The following is an 18,660-nucleotide window of genomic DNA, read 5'->3' on the forward strand; positions in this document are numbered from 1 at the left end:
TGCCTGGATACAGCACTTAGTCGTGCTATATTGGCCATATACCACAAACCCCTGAGGTGCCTTATTGCTATTATAAACTGGTTACCAATGTAATTAGAGCTGTAAAAATAAATGTTTTGTCATACCCAATCAGCATTCAGGGCTTGAACCACAGTTTATAATAGTACTTGTGGGTGGGTCTAATCGGGTGGGTCTAATCCTGAATGCTGATTGGTTAAAACCACATTCCAGCCGGTGTCTATTCCACAAATTGCCAATGGCTAAATCTATGACGTTAAAATGCTTATTTACTCTGTTCCATCTGACTGCGCAATCCATTGTCTCATCAGCCCAGCCAAGCAATTTCTAATTTTGATCTCCTCTATATAAAGCATTTCTTTTAGACTAACATTTCGTTTTTATCAGTAGACATTTGCTAAATGTTGTGTTGTTGGCTAGCTCCTCTGAACGACAGTGTTCTGACGAGTGAGCACATTTTCTATGCCAGGCGAAATCGCGCCTCATCAGCTTATTGTTATGGATGTATCCAAATAAATGTCACTTAAACAAATGCAAATACAGCTACTTTGCTGTTATTCTGGCTGCACTTTCTGAGATGACTGTAAGTTAGCCGTAGTTGGCTAGCTAGCAGGCAAGGCATAAGAACGTTGCCAGCCAGTATGGCAATGGAACATTTAGAACGAACGACTGGGTCGCGTCCATAGATAGAGGTTGTGAGGTCTGGGGTCCGCTCACCAACCAAGATTTCACAAAATGGGACAAACACCAAATTGAGACTCTGCATGCAGAATTCTGCAAAAATATCCTCCGTGTACAACGTAGAACACCAAATAATGCATGCAGAGCAGAATTAGGCCGATACCCACTAATTATCAAAATCCAGAAAAGAGCCGTTAAATTCTACAACCACCTAAAAGGAAGCGATTCCCAAACCTTCCATAACAAAGCCATCACCTACAGACATACTGTCTCTTATACACATCTAGATGTGTATAAGAGACAGCAACAGCACAATTAGACCCAACCAAATCATGAGAAAACAAAAAGATAATTACTTGACACATTGGAAAGAATTAACAAAAAAACAGAGCAAACTAGAATGCTATTTGGCCCTAAACAGAGAGTACACAGTGGCAGAATACCTGACCACTGTGACTGACCCAAACTTAAGGAAAGCTTTGACTATGTACAGACTTAGTGAGCATAGCCTTGCTATTGAGAAAGGCCGCCGTAGGCAGACATGGCTCTCAAGAGAAGACAGGCTATGTGCACACTGCCCACAAAATGAGGTGGAAACTGAGCTGCACTTCCTAACCTCCTGCCCAATGTATGACCATATTAGAGAGACATATTTCCCTCAGATTACACAGATCCACAAAGAATTTGAAAACAAATCCAATTTTGATAAACTCCCATATCTACTGGGAGAAATTCCACAGTGTGCCATCACAGCAGCAAGATTTGTGACCTGTTGCCACAAGAAAAGGGCAACCAGTGAAGAACAAACACCATTGTAAATACAACCCATATTTATGCTTATTTATTTTAACTTGTGTGCCTTAACTATTTGTACATTGTTACAACACTGTATATATATAATATAACATTTGTAATGTCTTTATTGTTTTGAAACTTCTGTATGTGTAATGTTTACTGTTAATTTGTATTGTTTATTTCACTTTTGTATAATATCTACCTCACTTGCTTTGGCAATGTTAACACATGTTTCCCATGCCAATAAAGCCCCTTGAATTGAATTGAATTGAATTGAACAAAAAGACTGAACGACTGGGTCGCGTCTCCAGCAACCCTAGATTTGTGTAGGGACTATATCTTGTGGAATTATGAAATAGTACAAATAAATTCATCAAAATAACGTTAATGAAAATATGTCAAACATTATTTGAATATGTTGTATAAACCTGTTGTGTAAAAGTGATAATGCCCTCGAAGCCGGTGTTTGCCCTAACAACACCCATGCCAATATATCCTCCAAACACCAGCTTCTCGGGCATTATCACTTAGGGTGCGTTCGTAAATTCACTTTGGAGTACCAGAGAGTGTAAATTCAGAGCGCTTCGCTCTTGGAGCGTTTAGAGCACACACTGGACACTCTGGCCGAGGAGTAGGGTTGATCCGAGCGTTCTGGTTAAGCTGTTTTCATGTTATCCAGAGCGTTGGTGACTGTAACTGTGCTGCTGGCAACAATTTAATTAAGCTGTTTTGCTGATGTTTACTGACACCGGCCATATTCAGCAGGTGTTGAGCGTTCGTAAATTCATCAGTTATTCTGCGCTCTGACACTCAGATGAGTGCTCTGAAATTGGAGTAGATAGCCAGAGTGAATGTACGAATGTGCCCTTAATTACGCTCGCTCTCTCTCTCTTTTTTCTCTCCCTCTTCAGATCAGAGCAAGACGGTACCCTGTACCAGAACCACAGACACCCAGTGCCAGTGTCGAGCAGGCACCTTCTGTGTGCCAGAGCAGGCCTGTGAGGTCTGCAAGAGATGTACCAAGTGAGTGCCACCCTAAACATTTAGAACACTAAAACCACCAGCATTTAGTCCAGAAATCACCCCTGTAGGCCTACTAAACAGCAGCCTGGTCTCAGATCAGTTTTTACTCTATAGCCAACTTCTCTTGTCATTGCCATGAGTTGTCAAGGAGTTGGCAAGACCGCACAAATTGATCTGTTTAGCATTATGTCATTTTTAACCAAGTGTCTACTGCACTAGCCCCTTCAAAAATAAAATACTAATTCCTTTTTCTTGTCTTCCTAGGTGTAAAGTGGGGGAGGAGGAGGTGAAGAAATGCACCCCCATTTCCAACACTTTGTGTAGGAAACTGGACGTCTCACCTACCCTCCACCTTCCTACCCTCCCCACCCCCACCCCCAGCCCCAGCTCACCAAAGACCATAGGTAGGCCTACATATGCCTATAGCTATCTGTTTTATAGGCTCTAAATCTATTTTTATTGATGACAGATTAAATAAACAGAATGAACTGTATATAGTTGATACACTGATATTTTTTCCGCTTAAATAACATGACGCTTGTTAGTGGAGCGCAAATTCCTACTTTAGTGAAGTCATAGGTTATGGGGTGTTTTATTGTGAAAAATAAGCATAGTTTCTATCAAGTCTAAGGTGTGATTCTGATTGGTTGTGTTTCCTCATTTCTCCTCCCCAAAAGCTACGCCATTGGTCATTCTGCTCCTGCTCTTCCTCTCCATTGGGATTGGTGTGTGGCTTTGGATCAAGAAGCCATGTACATTTCAGCCAGGTGAGTAACAAAAACAAATGTCCCTTGCCACTCGCTGTGTATTGAAATACATATTGACACAACACTGCAGATTGGTTGTCTGATATGGTTGTTGTCTAATTCTCCATGTGTTTTAGTTTGTCTCTCAGGTTCAGACAGTCGCTGTGACTCCAATGAGATCGTGAAGATTCCCATCGTAAGTTTTCTCCTCTCTATTCCTTTAGTTACAGTATGTCATTGGGGTTATGTTATCTATCAGTGTAGATATAAATCTGAATTCATCATGAGGGGACAGTGGCTCGCGGGTCTGCGTACCCACATACATGTAGTCAGATCCGGCCCTATGTGACATTTTGTTGTGTGTCCCCCACCGCTACCTTGTGAGCACAACATTTTAGTGACCCCCCTCTTGACAGCAGAGAGTTAATATCATGCGTTGAGAAAATGTTGCAGTTTTAAAGCAAGTTTGCTGCAATTCTACACATTTTGCCATGGAGGCGTAGAGAAGATTTCGCAACTCATTTCATACAATTCTACAAATTTTCCCATGGGGCGGAGAGAAATGTTTGCATATCTAAGTGACTAACAAAATCAATGGGGGCCCCTGGTCATTAATTCGACCATGATTACTACAAGTTTAGATACCTGGCTAGACTAAACTTTTTAGCTGACATGGGCTGATTGAGTGACTGCCAATTACTGACATAACAAGAGAAAAACTGCTGATGCACAACCAAATTTTGAAATTGCACCTTGTGTATTCTACCATTATAACTCTCAACAGTAAGTTGAGATCCTGACTGAGTTCCTAAAAATGTATCCGCGGGCCTATAAAAGGGGGGCTGGGCCGCCAGTTGACCATCCCTGGTGTATATCAGTATATGTCTGTTGGCTGTATATGAATCTTCGGTGGGGAATTGTTTTCATGCATCTTCTCAGAATATCTCAGTGTACTTTGATCTGCTAAGTGACACAGTCGAAGGTCATAGTGATGCGTCACTCACTATTTCTGGTCTTGGCAGAAGATTAGTCACACCGGCCTGAACCATATCAACTAATTATGATTACATGTATGATATGAATGTGATCTCTCTCTCTCTTTCTCACTCTATGTAAATCTCTCTCTTTTAGGATGAGAGTGGACCCACAGCAGAGGAGAGACAAAACAGCCAGAACGCCGGCCTGGAGGAGGAAGAAGCAGAGGAGGTCCGTCCCGAGTCACGTCCCTTGCTGCAGGAGACCCAGGGTAGGCTGATCAAGGCCTCCCCTCCCCTGAGCCTGGGGGAGGACGAGGACCGTGGCCTAGGTGACAGCCTGCCCAACACCACCAGCTCCTCCCAGACAAGTCTGTCGGCCTTGCCCACCGCCGGGGCAGCCTCGTCGAGCAGCTCTCCCCGACACAGCCCCTCCACCCAGAGACTGCAGCCCACAGCCGGGGTGAGAGAAGGAGGGAGAGGTGGTTGGGGGGCGGTGGAGGGAGGGAGATGTTGAGGAATATGGGGGCAGAGAAGGTTAGAAGAGAACAGGTACCTTGTGAGAGAGGTGAGCTGGGGGAGGGTGATATCAGGGGGGATTGGGGGACAGGGACCCTGAGGATAGGTATGGCCTAGGACACAAAACCAAACATACCCTGCTAGCAGCAGATCATGTGAGCACGGAGACGAGTTGTGCATTCCTGCAGCAGACACATATCCTGAGAAGTGCAATAACAATAGCACATTGCACGTTTGAGAATTTTCACCAAGGCAGACTTTCATAACACTAATAATATTTTACTTACAGTATTTCTGAACAGATAAGGGATTTTGTCCCCGGTAGTCTGTAGAAGGACTGTGGTTAACTCTTGTTTTTTCTCCTGTCGTGTTTCAGGATGATCCTCTACAGAAGAGATTGGTGCCCCTGCTAGGTAAGAGACCCCGCACAGAGCTGGAGTGTGGGCCGGGTTCTAGTAGGGAGGCAGTGGTGTAGTGGACTGATTTTTCAGTGGGCATTGCGTATACTCTCTTCTTAATCCCAACTGATACGTATTTAAGTAGTGTGGTGGAAGTATACGCTGTATCAATTAATAAGGCTGATGGAACAGAATGTTTAGCTTAAAATGTTGATAAACTAGTATTTATTTGTTCCAAATTGCAATTGCTGGAAAACACCATTCTAAAATGCGCACTGCACATGCAAGCAGTCTCATAGAAATAGATGGAAATATCTGTTAGAAATGTATCATGTGTTGCTAATATGACTAGCATAATGCCTTTGGCTGCTAGACAATGAAAGAAAGTTTAAAAAAAACAAAAAAACAATAGAACAGGAGAACGCATGAGTAAGTCTTTATACAAATAATTGCCTCCATGTTTCTATGGTGGGATTTTTACAATACGCTACTTTAAAGCAAGGTAAGACATGCCTCATAATATGAAATAAAACTTCCAGGTGTCAAACAATTAAAGAACAGGAAACATATATAGCAGTGCTAATGATAGGCCTAACCGTCTTCTGATAGATGGAAAGGCTTTCCTAAAAACCTTCTTTATTAAATGTTAACTAGCTACAAAGTAGCCTATGCCTACCTGTCAGAATGACATCATCATTATTTGCATCCATCCAGTGGACATTTATTTTGCCTACTCCATCTTATGTGCAACAGAACCACAGCTAACCAAACAACAGTGCTAGGTGCCTGCACACTTGAATTAAAGGGTAACTACACTCAAAACTCAACATTTCTTAGATTTTTTCCAGACCTCAAAAGTGGTCTCCTGGTGTGGTTCAATCATTGTTATGGACTTAAAACATACAATTTTGTTGTTTTTCTGTTAAAGAAGTGTGACCTTGAGAGTGAAAACCTTATAAAATAGGGAAAGATCTGAAAACTATGAATTTCTGACTCCGTTGACAGCCTCATTTATTTGTTTTAACAGTATCTAAGCCTACTTGCACAGTACAGCTTGGTTTGGCCTGACTGTGAAAGACCAATATGGGATTTATCGTTTTAGGTCATTCAGAGTGTATGTGACTGTTTCTCATAGATTTTTTCACACAGGATGTCTCGGAAAAATGAGAGTATACCCACTGCTCCAGGCACCACTACACCACTGTAGGGAGGGGTTCCACAAACACCATAAACAACACATTCATCATATCCTGACTGCGGTCTGTTCAGAAGACTGAATTGTTACAGAACAGTCTGATAGAAATATATTGTCTATCAGTTACATTTTTATATGCCTGGTTTGAGCATTTCGACTTATTGAATATACTCCATAGAGATGGAATAATGTCGAGTTCATGTCAGCCCTCAGCAAGTCAAAACAATCATGAATTTGATGGATTTTATATATGGATTTTATGTCCTTTGTCACTCATTCATCCTATGATGAATAGGGATATGAATTTAATGAATAGGGACTACAGGAATACGTGATTTAGCTAAAGCGTAGTTTTTGCTACTGAACTATAGTCAGTATAGCTTGGCTTTGTTTTTATCTCTGCCTGAAGTTAATTGCGTGTGTGTAGCACTTATTTGCTATTGGCTACACGGTTTAACCTTGTTAGCTCTGTATTCAGTGGTTAATTGCTTTACGAGTTAATTCCCCGGCATTAAGAGGTTAGAAACAATTTACAATTTAGATGCTAAAAAGGAGCTGTATTGTAAAGCCTAGAAAATGAACAAAATGTGACGGGGAAAGCACACCGCTACAGATTCAGGAACAGATCATAGTTGATGCAGAGCTACTTTATCTATTGTTTAAGAAAAGCTATATTATTGTTTTCTGCTTAAGAATTGTAATTCATTTAAGTGAAATCATCAGGAAAAGGAAAAATTACGATAAAGAGTTATGCTTTCTAAAATAAAGGGCAGGAGTTTTTTTCCTGACCATGTGACCAGTTCAGGAAAAAAGTCTGGCCCTTACTTATTGTCTATAACTAAAGCACATATTTTCTTGGTGGTCAGGAAAACAGGAAAAACTCCCCTATTTTTGATATCAGTAACAATGAATTAGCAAAGATGTAACCAAGATAACACTTCTTCTCCTTTCTCTCCCCAGGAGAGGAGACATCCCTGAAGAAGAGCTTCGACCTCTTCGACGAGTGCCTGGATGTGCGGATCCACAACAAGTTCTTCCGCTACATCGGTGTCAATGACAACCACATCAAGATGGCAGAGAGAGCCCCTCCTGGCGACAAGGTGTACGACCTGTTGAAGAACTGGATGCAGAAGGAGGGTCTGAAGGCAGACATCAACGCCCTGCTCCAGGCCCTTCTCAGCCTGGACCAGAGGCGCTCCGCTGAGAGCATCGCCTTAGCTGCCATCAAGAGGGGCTACTACAAACACGCAGACACGCCCTGACACCCCCAGCCCACTGGTGGCGCTGCCTTGGAGACGTGTGTGGATTGCGATTAAATTAAAAACATTGTTGAAAGACAACGTCAACTCTTATTGGCCTAAATGGTCTGATGTATTTGGCCCTCAGGCCAGTGCTTTCTTATAAAATGGAGGAGTTGGAGATGGACATTGTTGTCTTCCGAAGATCAGACAAAATGGTTTGGTGTATTCGGCTTATAGACCAGTACTCTCTAATGCAGGGTTTAGAGATGGACGTTGTTGTCTTGCAAGAAGACATCAACTGTAATCGGCCTATATGGCCTGGTGTATTCGGTCTTGATAGGCCAACACTTTCTAAAACTAAATGGAGGAGTTGGAGATGGATGTTGAGGTTATTTTAAGAGATGGCCTCAACACAATTTAGCGGCCGTTGTGGTCAGATGTAAGCTGAGGTGATTGGGTGGGTCTGAAGCTCACCTTTGATTTCAATAATTTTACACCCAGCCCCTTCTCTCTGAGACTGACATGGCTTATAGGCCAATACTGACCCCTGGGACAGGGACATACACTGGTTTGTAGGAGTGGCATTAGCTAGCTTTTTGTCACTGATACTGCGTCTTCTTGATGCACTGGCCTCTGGCACATGAAGGGTTTAGAGCAACAGGTAACAAATGCCCATATTAGGAGGAAGTTTAAACTACAGGTAAAGATAGACCATTTAAGCACAACGCTGTAAAGAAATTACAGTAAAATATGGAACATACTGTATATCATGGTTGAAAATGCAGATTGATATGAGTCATAACCGTATTAGAAGTTTTAACGACAGTTAGAAATGGTCCATTTGAATATTTACATGTGTGTGTAAATATGTCTCATACGGTAGCTTGTTACTGTTTACAAATTCCAGAATTTGTTTATGAATTGAAATGTGCCATAGGCTCATTTAAAGTGTATAAGTGCAGGTAAGAGCAAGGAAGTTGTAAATGCAGAAGTGACTAAACTGAATGTTTTATAGACTGCATTGTTAGTTCTTTTATTTTTCAGTGTTAATGCATTCTCACCCCACTGGGCACAGACGTCAATTCAACGTCTATTCCATTTTTGTTCCAAGTGATTTCATTGAAATGACGTGGAAACAACGTTGATTCAACCAGTGTGTCCAGTGAGACACTTGTTGGAAGTTATTTCCATAGCTATTTCTTTTGTTAGTGAAATGTTTCTAAACAGTTCCTAAAAATACTCAGAGCCCTCAAGGTTCCATCATTTTTTATTTATTGACATTCATTGACATATTTATTTTAAACGGATGATGATTATGTGTCATTATTTATGCCATTCTGAACAAAGCAGCCCTGGAAAACTAAAGAGCACAGTAATGTGTTACTACATTATCAAGACTACATTTAGCTACAGGGCATCATGACTGAGATCAAATAGACAGGAGTGGCTGAACTGCATTTGGGGTTAACCCTTTCCTGCTTGATGCCGGAGCACTGATCAAAGACTATGTTCAGTGCACATACGGTCAAAGAAGTTCATAGTTACATATGCCATTTCTGCACATAGAGTTTCTTATTCAACCAAGGTGGTCATGATAATGTCCATTTTGTGTTAGGGCTCTTGTAGTGATTGTTAACATAGATTAAAAACATTATTTGTGGGCTATTGTGAGCCTTTCTCTCTGTGGTAGAGGGCAGACTTTTCAAGCCTGAACTAATATGCCTGATTCACACTATAGGGGCGACCCAAACTGTACTTTTCACATTGTCCAGTACAGCTCTGCTCGGTTTGGCTCGGTAGTGTGAAAAGGCTACTAATGTATTGATACAAAGTTGGACCCCTTTATACATGTCAACAAACATGTATATACAGGTACGCAAATCACATTGCTTCCCATTGTTTGGCTCTGACAAGAAGATGAATGAAAGCTTTTCAGGATAGTTAATCCACGTTTATTTCCTGTAGCGTCCTTTGTACAAACATTTGTAAGAGTGTATTTATGTGCTTCACCAAATATATATGTACATATATACAGTTATTAACAAAAAATAAAAACCTAAAAGCAGAAGGAACTGAATGAAGTGTGAAGTAAATTGTGTAGAATAGACTTAGTGAGGCCATAAGTGGTGAATCGACCTAAGTACTAGCATATGATGTTAGACACATTAAACTTGGTTTAGCCCCTTTTTCCCTGTAGTCTAGTGGTTACACTTATGTAAAGAGGAAATCATTATATTTTATAGCTGAGATATGAAGCTACAGTGCTGGCACTGCCATCTATTGACAGACAATGAAAAACCAGCCTGCATCAATTTCTAGGGACCTTATTTTTTCTTTATAATGCTTTTCTACAACCTTTTTTAACACATCCCTTCTGTTACAATATTACCTTTGAGACTGCTTTTGGCTTTTTTTTATGAAGTCTTAGGAGTTAGGGTTATGAATTGGTGTTCATATCATGTTTGCGCTCTGGCAATTGATTTGAGAATAGTTTTTTTTTTCTCTTTGTACTTTTTCATGTTTTACTACAAGCCTCACACTTTTCTGTTTATTCGTTGCATAGCTTAAAAACATGTTTATACTGCCTATGTTAATGTTTTATGAACCAAAATGTTTTCTTTAAGTACTTTTCTCCCTTAGACAATTGTTTGCTTGTGTCTGGATTTCAGATACGAATGTAGCAAAGCCATTGTATGTTTAATGTCAATTTTAAATAAATGGTTTGTACAAATATCCTGTATTTGCTTTTTGTATTTTTGTATTTTTATTTTATTTAACTAGGCAAGTCAGTTAAGTAAAAAAGGACGCTGGGCCAATTGTGCGCAGCCCTATGGGACTCCCAATCACTGCCAGATGTGATACAGCCTGGATTGAGTCTTGTATTAAATACATACACTGCTCAAAAAAATAAAGGGAACACTAAAACAACACAATGTAACTCCAAGTCAATCACACTTCTGTGAAATCAAACTGTCCACTTAGGAAGCAACACTGATTGACAATACATTCACATGCTGTTGTGCAAATGGAATAGACAAMAGGTGGAAATTATAGGCAATTAGCAAGACACCCCCAATAAAGGAGTGGTTCTGCAGGTGGTGACCACAGACCACTTCTCAGTTCCTATGCTTTCTGGCTGATGTTTTGGTCACTTTTGAATGCTGGCGGTGCTTTCACTCTAGTGGTAGCATGAGACGGAGTCTACAACCCACACAAGTGGCTCAGGTAGTGCAGCTCATCCAGGATGGCACATCAATGCGAGCTGTGGCAAGAAGGTTTGCTGTGTCTGTCAGCGTAGTGTCCAGAGCATGGAGGCGCTAGCAGGAGACAGGCCAGTACATCAGGAGACGTGGAGGAGGCCRTAGGAGGGCAACAACCCAGCAGCAGGACCGCTACCTCCGCCTTTGTGCAAGGAGGAGCACTGCCAGAGCCCTGCAAAATGACCTCCAGCAGGCCACAAATGTGCATGTGTCTGCTCAAACGGTCAGAAACAGACTCCATGAGGGTGGTATGAGGGCCCGATGTCCACAGGTGGGGGTTGTGCTTACAGCCCAACACCGTGCAGGACGTTTGGCATTTGCCAGAGAACACCAAGATTGGCAAATTCGCCACTGGCGCCCTGTGCTCTTCACAGATGAAAGCAGGTTCACACCGAGCACATGTGACAGACGTGGCAGTCTGGAGACGCCATGGAGAACGTTCTGCTGCCTGCAACATCCTCCAGCATGACCGGTTTGGCGGTGGGTCAGTCATGGTGTGGGGTGGCATTTCTTTGGGGGGCCGCACAGCCCTCCATGGGCTCGCCAGAGGTAGCCTGACTGCCATTAGRTACCGAGATGAGATCCTCAGACCCCTTGTGAGACCATATGCTGGTGCGGTTGGCCCTGGGTTCCTCCTAATGCAAGACAATKCTAGACCTCATGTGGCTGGAGTGTGTCAGCAGTTCTTGCAAGAGGAAGGCATTGATGCTATGGACTGGCCCGCCCGTTCCCCAGACCTGAATCCAATTGAGCACATCTGGGACATCATGTCTCGCTCCATCCACCAACGCCACGTTGTACCACAGACTGTCCAGGAGTTGGCGGATGCTTTCGTCCAGGTCTGGGAGGAGATCCCTCAGGAGACCATCCGCCACCTCATCAGGAGCATGCCCAGGTGTTGTAGGGAGGTCATACAGGCACGTGGAGGTCACACACACTACTGAGCCTCATTTTGACTTGTTTTAAGGACATTACATCAAAGTTGGATCAGCCTGTAGTGTGGTTTTCCACTTTAATTTTGAGTGTGACTCCAAATCCAGACCTCCATGGGTTGATACATTTGATTTCCATTGATCATTTTTGTGTGATTTTGTTGTCAGCACATTCAACTATGTAAAGAAAAAAGTATTTAATAAGAATAGTTCATTCATTCAGATCTAGGATGTGTTATTTTAGTGTTCCCTTTACTTTTTTGAGCAGTGTATTTTTTTATTCCAAAATGGAATAACTTGAATAATTAATTAACCACTGAGTGCATGCAGTATTAATGTATATTATACAACAATGTGTGAAACAATTGCATATTATTAAAGTAACTGTCCAGGGAAAATCGTACTTATAAAAATCCAAAGTGCACAGTTCCTATGCAATTTTAATGCACTTTTATGACACAAAGAAAAGGCTTAAACTATAAGGTACTTGTTTAGCTCTGCTAGCTGTGGCTAACACTGCCCTGCATCCCCGCCAGCACACAATTACTATTGTTGTTTATGCAATCCAAAAACGGTCCATTATAAATCGCAATCTGGGTCAGATGGGCGTCAGTGCTTAATTTGAGCCGGATCCCGAAACCTCTCCGTTTTTAACTTTTTTCGTTCCGGAACCAATTCCGGTACGTCTCCTATTGCATTTCAAATTATTTTCACTGGTAGCTATGTAATATGTGTAATAAAAGCAATCACTTAATTGATGTTGACTTCTCTATAATTCTACTGCTCCCTAAAAAACATAATGTGCAAACGTGCTTGATATTCTAATAATTGATTAATGTTGGAGCGGCCGGGTTTATGTTTTCCGCAACATTCTAGCCTATATTGCACAAGACTAGTGAGAGAGAAGCGCGCCTGTATCTCTCACCGAACTGAAGAGATTAACTTTCTATTATCTCTTTCCCCCTCTCTGCTCTGATAGACATGAGCCTGCAACACTCATCTTTCCAGCGTTGCACTTCATCATTTATTTCCTTATAGAATCATAGCCGCAGGGGGTTCCACAGCACCCCTGATAGATTTTAATACATTTGCCAAAGGTTTGCTTCGTCGCCAAACCCACTGGATCCAAGTAATCTACACGTCTCTGCTAGGTAAAGCCCTGCCTTATCTCAGCTCACTGGTCACCATAGCAACACCCACCCGTAGCAGCGCTCCAGCAGGTATATTGCACTGGTGATCCCCAAAGCCAACACTTCCTATGGCCGCCTTTCCTTCCAGTTCTCTGCTGCCAATGACTGGAACGATTTGCAAAAATCACTGAAGCTGGAGTCTTACATCTCCCCTCTAACTTTAAGCATTCAGCTGTCAGAGCAGCTTTCTGATCACTGTACCTGTACACAGCCAATCTGTAAATAGCAACTACCTCATCCCCATATTATTACCTACACTCTGGCTCTTTTGCACCCCAGTCTCTATTTGCACATCATCATCTGCACATCTCTCACTCCAGTATTAATGCTAAATTGTAATTATTTCTCCTCTATGGCCTATTTATTTCCTTACCTCCCTACTCTTCTACATTTGCACACACTGTTCATAGATTTTTCTATTTTTCTTCTGTATTGTGTTGTTGACTGTTCGTTTGTTTATGTGTAACCCGGTGTTGTTGTTTTTGTTGAAGCTGCTTTGCTTTATCTTGGCCAGGTCGCAGTTGTAAATGAGAGCTTGTTCTCAACTGGCCTACCTGGTTAAATAAAGGTGAAATAAAATAAAATTTAAAAAAATCAACATTCCATATAAGAATTGGGGTAAATTCAAAGTGTCAGTCAATTCAGGAAGTGTACAGAAAAATTATAATTCAATAAAGAGTTAGCTACTTTCAATTACTTCTCAATAAACTGAAAAGGAGAAACTATTTCAAAAAAAATTCAACTTTGTAATTTTAAATTCGATTCCCTTTCTGAATTAGAATTGACCCTTACCCTGTTCCACATTATGTCATAATGCTGTTCCACTGTGTAGTTAGCTCATTAGTGATGTCATAATGTAATTCTACTGTGCAGTCTGTGATGTCATAATACCATGACATTTCAATCAGCAGTTCTCATTACTTCTTTGTTGTTACTTTTCAACCTGGCTGTGTGTAACACTGAGAGAAACAGACACAGTGCAGAGAGGGACCTTTCCCCCACTGGCTTTGGTGGTGTTGTGGGTGTGAAGATGGTGAGGAAGAGTGGGGCGTTCGACCTGAACCGCTGCACTGTGCGGCAGCTGGTACAGCTGTCTGGCATCCCTCTAGACAACGCCAGGAAGCTGGTACGCTTCAGGGGTCGCCAGCAGAGGAGGGCCCGCCGCATGGAGGAGGAGAGGAGGGCCCGGCTGGTGAGGAGACATAATCTCCTGGCTGAACTCCAGGAGGAGGAGGGGGAAGTCGTAAGGTCACACAGGCACCGAGCTGGAGCAGTGTTGGGACCTGTACCGGGACCAGGTAACAGGAAACGTACAGAGGATGGTGTGTCCATGTTGTCAGCACCAGCAGTTCATCCTCCAAGGCGAATGTCTGGCCAGAGGCATATTTCCCTGCTTGAGAACCAGCAGCAGCAGGACCAGGAGGAGGTCCACCAGCCCAGCCCAGGGCCCTCTCACCGGGCTGGGCTAGAACTAGAGCCAGAGACCCTCCCTCTCCGGAGATTCAGTGGGAATGAGAGAAGAATAAGCAGGGGAAGCCAGCAGCACAGCAGACACAGCAGTAGGATGAAGTCTGGGCAGCGGGACAGTCGTAAAGTTATTGTCGTCGAGATCAGGACACCCAGGGACAGAGTGTACAAGGACCACAGTAATGATCCTATGAGTGAAGATGAGACAGAGTTCCAATATGACTTTCCAGTGAAACGAGAGGACAAGGCGACCCACTACTCTGGCCCCATCTACTCTCCGCTCCTACACCCACAGGATCTGCTGCCACAACAACAGCCCTACAGCTTCACTCCAGCACAACTAATTCAGCAGGAGACCTCCATGGATTCCTCCAGGACTCCTGCCCAAGCTCCTCCAGCCCAGGTGCCTCTTGCTGGCCTACCTCAGGTCGAGCCACCGGGTCCTTCTGGAGCTTTCCTTCAGGAGCCATCTCCACTCCAGCTCCAACCTCAGCCCCAGGCATATCCAGAGCCCACCCTGCCTGCACCAGGCCCTTGCGAGGCAGCCCAGGAGGCTGGACAAGGCCATTGGTTCCAGGGAGCTCATTGTAAGATATGTGGGGCTCTGGAGTGGTGCTGGGCTAAGATACGACCCCCACGGTCACGACCGCATCTGCAACACACCGCCTCTTTAGAGACAAGAGGAACCACGATCCTCCAGAGGAACCAAAGAATCCTGGAGGAGAGGAGGAGGTGCAGGAGGAGGAGGAGGAGAAGGGAGGAGCAGGAGAGGGAGCGGAGGAGGGATGCGCAGAGGAGGGAGAGAAGGGAGAGGGAGGGAGCAGTGCAAGATGGCAGGAGCAAGGCAGAAGATCCCAGACAGCGACAATGCATAATTTCTTGATCTTTATGCATAGTGGCATCGGGCTTACCCATGTCATGAGTAACTGAGAACAAAAATACTCCCAAAATACAGCTAAGTTCATCCTACAGTTTGTGTTCTCCTCTTTGCAAGTGTTATTGAAGACATAGTTCTATTGATGGTATTTACGTTGACATTACACCGTTCTTCTTGAATAACTCACAAGTCATGATACTATGTAGGAATCATGGTTATTGTAGAAATCTCATATGCCTATGTCTTTTACACAAGAATAAATCAACTGATCAATCAATTAGTTACAGTTGGGGATCCATTTCACATTTACAGATGAAACAACCACATATCGCAGTCATTGCTAGTAAGAACTTTCCTCAATTAAGCAGCTATCAGCTAAATCAGTGCTATTAAGAAAAGACAAGTGCGAGTGTTAGTGCAAGAAAGACAAGGACAATAGTAAGGTATTTCTTTTTTTGTTGGGGAGGGGGGTTGGACACACCCACACCCACACATTAATCTAGGGAGTAGGTTATCTATCCACCATCTCCATGCACGCTGCTGTATTTCCCTCCTACCGCCACTAGATGCCGCTGTCATATACTTAATTAACATACTTAACTTAACATAATTCAAACATTTATAAAGTAAATACCAATACTTCTTTTTTACTTTCACCTATGAAAAAACATTAATTCCCCTCACCTCAATGTTTTGTCATGCTGACATGAATTGACCAGATGGATGAGTTCTTTCAAAGAAATAACATTTTAATCTTTAAATTATTACCCAGCACTCTCTAGATTGGGAGTAATAAGCACTGCGACAACCAACCCCCTACAATATGTATATGTCAGCTCAATCGGAAATTACCTTTAAATATCAATCTCTCTATAGTGCTGAACTTCAAAGCGGTTTTGACTCGAGCCCTGAATCTAGCCCTAGCCTACATAACACACAGTGAGAGGGGTTTGCATTGTCTGTGTCTGAGATCAGTTTTGGTTATTGTTCTCCTCTGCCTAATTCAGGTATAATTTGTCTATATCTATCACCACAGTGAGTGACCTACGGCCTTATTCCTTTTGTAAGCACCCAAAGGTCCTACTTTCAGTTCTGACAACAGTTGTGAGTGGGCTAGCTCAGAAGCTGGGTGGTTTTGACTGAGAGGAGGAGTCCGTGGTACCAGACGTACTTCCTCCCCTGTTTGTTGGTGCGGATCTGTCAAACTGAGCAACAGTGTACTGCTAGTCTACTTGGGCCGCACACTGAACAGATGCGTGGGGGGCGGGGATTTATATGTGACACCTTCCAGCTCTGGCGCCACTAGGGCCATAGGATGCCGCACCCAAGCCACTCTGCTCCACTGGCGCAGCAGCCCCATCTGGTTGAGCCCCCCCCCCCACCCCCCTCTCACCTCCACTACAGGGGTGGGAGCCCCCCTCCAAGAACAACATGCCCACCCTGCCCTGCAGGCAGTCCACGTTTGACCACCAGCTGGCTCTGGCCCTCTGGCCCCAAGTCAGCAGGGTGAACCAATCAATCACATTTATTTATAAAGCCCTTCTTACAACAGCTGATGTCACAAAGTTCTGTACAGAAACCCAGCCTAAAACCCCAAACAGCAAGCAATTCAGGTGTAGAAGCACGGTGGCTAGGAAAAACTCCCTAGAAAGGCCAGAACCTAGGAATAAACCTAGAGAGTAACCAGGCTATCAGGGGTGGCCAGTCCTCTTCTGGCTGTGCCGGGTGGTGATTATAACAGAACATGGCCAAGATGTTCAAATGTTCATAGATGACCAGCAGGGTCAAATAATAGTAATCACAGTGGTTGTCGAGGGTGCAACAGGTCAGCACCTCAGGGAGTAAATGTCAGTTGGCTTTTCATAGCCGAAATTAATTGTAGACCTCCACAAGTCTGGTTCATCCTTGGGGGAAATTTCCAAACGCCTGAAGGTACCACGTTCATCTGTACAAACAATAATACGCAAGTATAAACACCATGAGACCACGCAGTTGTCATATCGCTCAGGAAGGAGACGCGTTCTGTCTCCTAGAGATGAACGTACTTTGGTGCAAAAAAGTGCAAATCAATCCCAGAACAACAGCAAAGGACCATGTGAAGATGCTGGAGGAAACAGGTACAAAATAATCTATATCCACAGTAAAAACAAGTCCTATATCGACATAACCTGAAAGGCCACTCAGCAAGGAAGAAGCCACTGCTCCAGAACCGCCATAAAAAAGCCAGACTACGGTTTGCAACTGCACATGGGGACAAGATCGTACTTTTTGGAGAAATGTCCTCTGGTCTGATGAAACAAAAATATAACTGTTTGTCCATAATGACCATCGTTATGTTTGGAGATAAAAGGGGGAGGCTTGCAAGCCGAAGAACACCATCCCAACCGGGAAGCACGGGGGTGACATTATCATGTTGTGGGGGTGTTTTGCTACAGGAGGGACTGGTGCACTTCACAAAATAGATGGCATCATGAGGTAGGAAATTATGTGGATATATTGAAGCAACATCTCAAGACATCAGTCAGGAAGTTAAAGCTTGGTCGCAAATGGGTCTTCCAAATGGACAATGACCCCAAGCATACTTTCAAAGTTGTGGCAAAATGTCTTAAGGACAACAAAGTCAAGGTATTGGAGTGGCCATCACAAAGCCCTGATACAAATCCCATAGAAAATTTGTGGGCAGAACTGAAAAAGCGTGTGAGAGCAAGGAGGCCTACAAACCTGACTCACTTACACCAGCTCTGTCAGAAGGAATAGGCCAAAATTCACCCAACTTATTGTGGTATTGTGGGAAGCTTGTGGAAAGCTACCCAAAACGTTTGACCCAAGTTAAACAATTTAAAGGCAATACTATCAAATATTAATTGAGTGTATTCTGAAAGTGAAATAGTGCTTTACAGTTGGAGACAGGGAGGAACCACATTGAATGAAAAGTTACTCCCTCAGTTTGCTTTTTCAAAAAAAATATACTCAAATAAAAAATATATATTTTAAAATAAAAAATATATATTTTAAAATTCAGAACAAATAGCCTCAAAGTATGATTCATTGCAACAGGGACATTTGAATTAGAAAACATAACCGCAGGCTTACAAGTCAGACAATTTGATTCCAAATCTGTTTCGTCAATTATGTTTTGGCCTAATTCGATGTTCCCAAACGGCGGACCATGGCTGCTGGATGACTAGATGTGATCATAAACAATTGTATTTATTTAGTTGATGCTGAGTCACAGCATAAAGAAGCATAAACAGCATAAACAAGTTTGGTAACCACTGACCTAGTTGAATGTCAATGAGTCATCACTGTCTTTTCAATGTGGGCCAACTAACAACATTAATCTT

General features: G+C 43.0%; 1 protein-coding gene across 1 annotated transcript in view; it reads left to right on the forward strand.

Moving 5' to 3' along the window:
- Window positions 1-10,323, forward strand: part of LOC111961715 (tumor necrosis factor receptor superfamily member 10B) — a 34,479-nt gene extending 24,156 nt beyond the window's left edge. Inside the window, exons 4-10 of the mRNA XM_023984185.1 lie at window positions 2,406-2,517; window positions 2,782-2,921; window positions 3,195-3,284; window positions 3,401-3,459; window positions 4,395-4,700; window positions 5,133-5,169; window positions 7,310-10,323. Coding sequence (XP_023839953.1) covers window positions 2,406-2,517; window positions 2,782-2,921; window positions 3,195-3,284; window positions 3,401-3,459; window positions 4,395-4,700; window positions 5,133-5,169; window positions 7,310-7,611 — 1,046 coding nt within the window. The 3' untranslated portion in view covers window positions 7,612-10,323. The remainder of the gene's footprint in view (window positions 1-2,405; window positions 2,518-2,781; window positions 2,922-3,194; window positions 3,285-3,400; window positions 3,460-4,394; window positions 4,701-5,132; window positions 5,170-7,309) is intronic.
- The last annotated feature ends 8,337 nt before the right edge of the window (window positions 10,324-18,660 follow it).

This window comes from Salvelinus sp. IW2-2015, linkage group LG4q.1:29, assembly GCF_002910315.2.
Source record: "Salvelinus sp. IW2-2015 linkage group LG4q.1:29, ASM291031v2, whole genome shotgun sequence".
Taxonomy (NCBI): Eukaryota; Metazoa; Chordata; class Actinopteri; order Salmoniformes; family Salmonidae; genus Salvelinus; species Salvelinus sp. IW2-2015.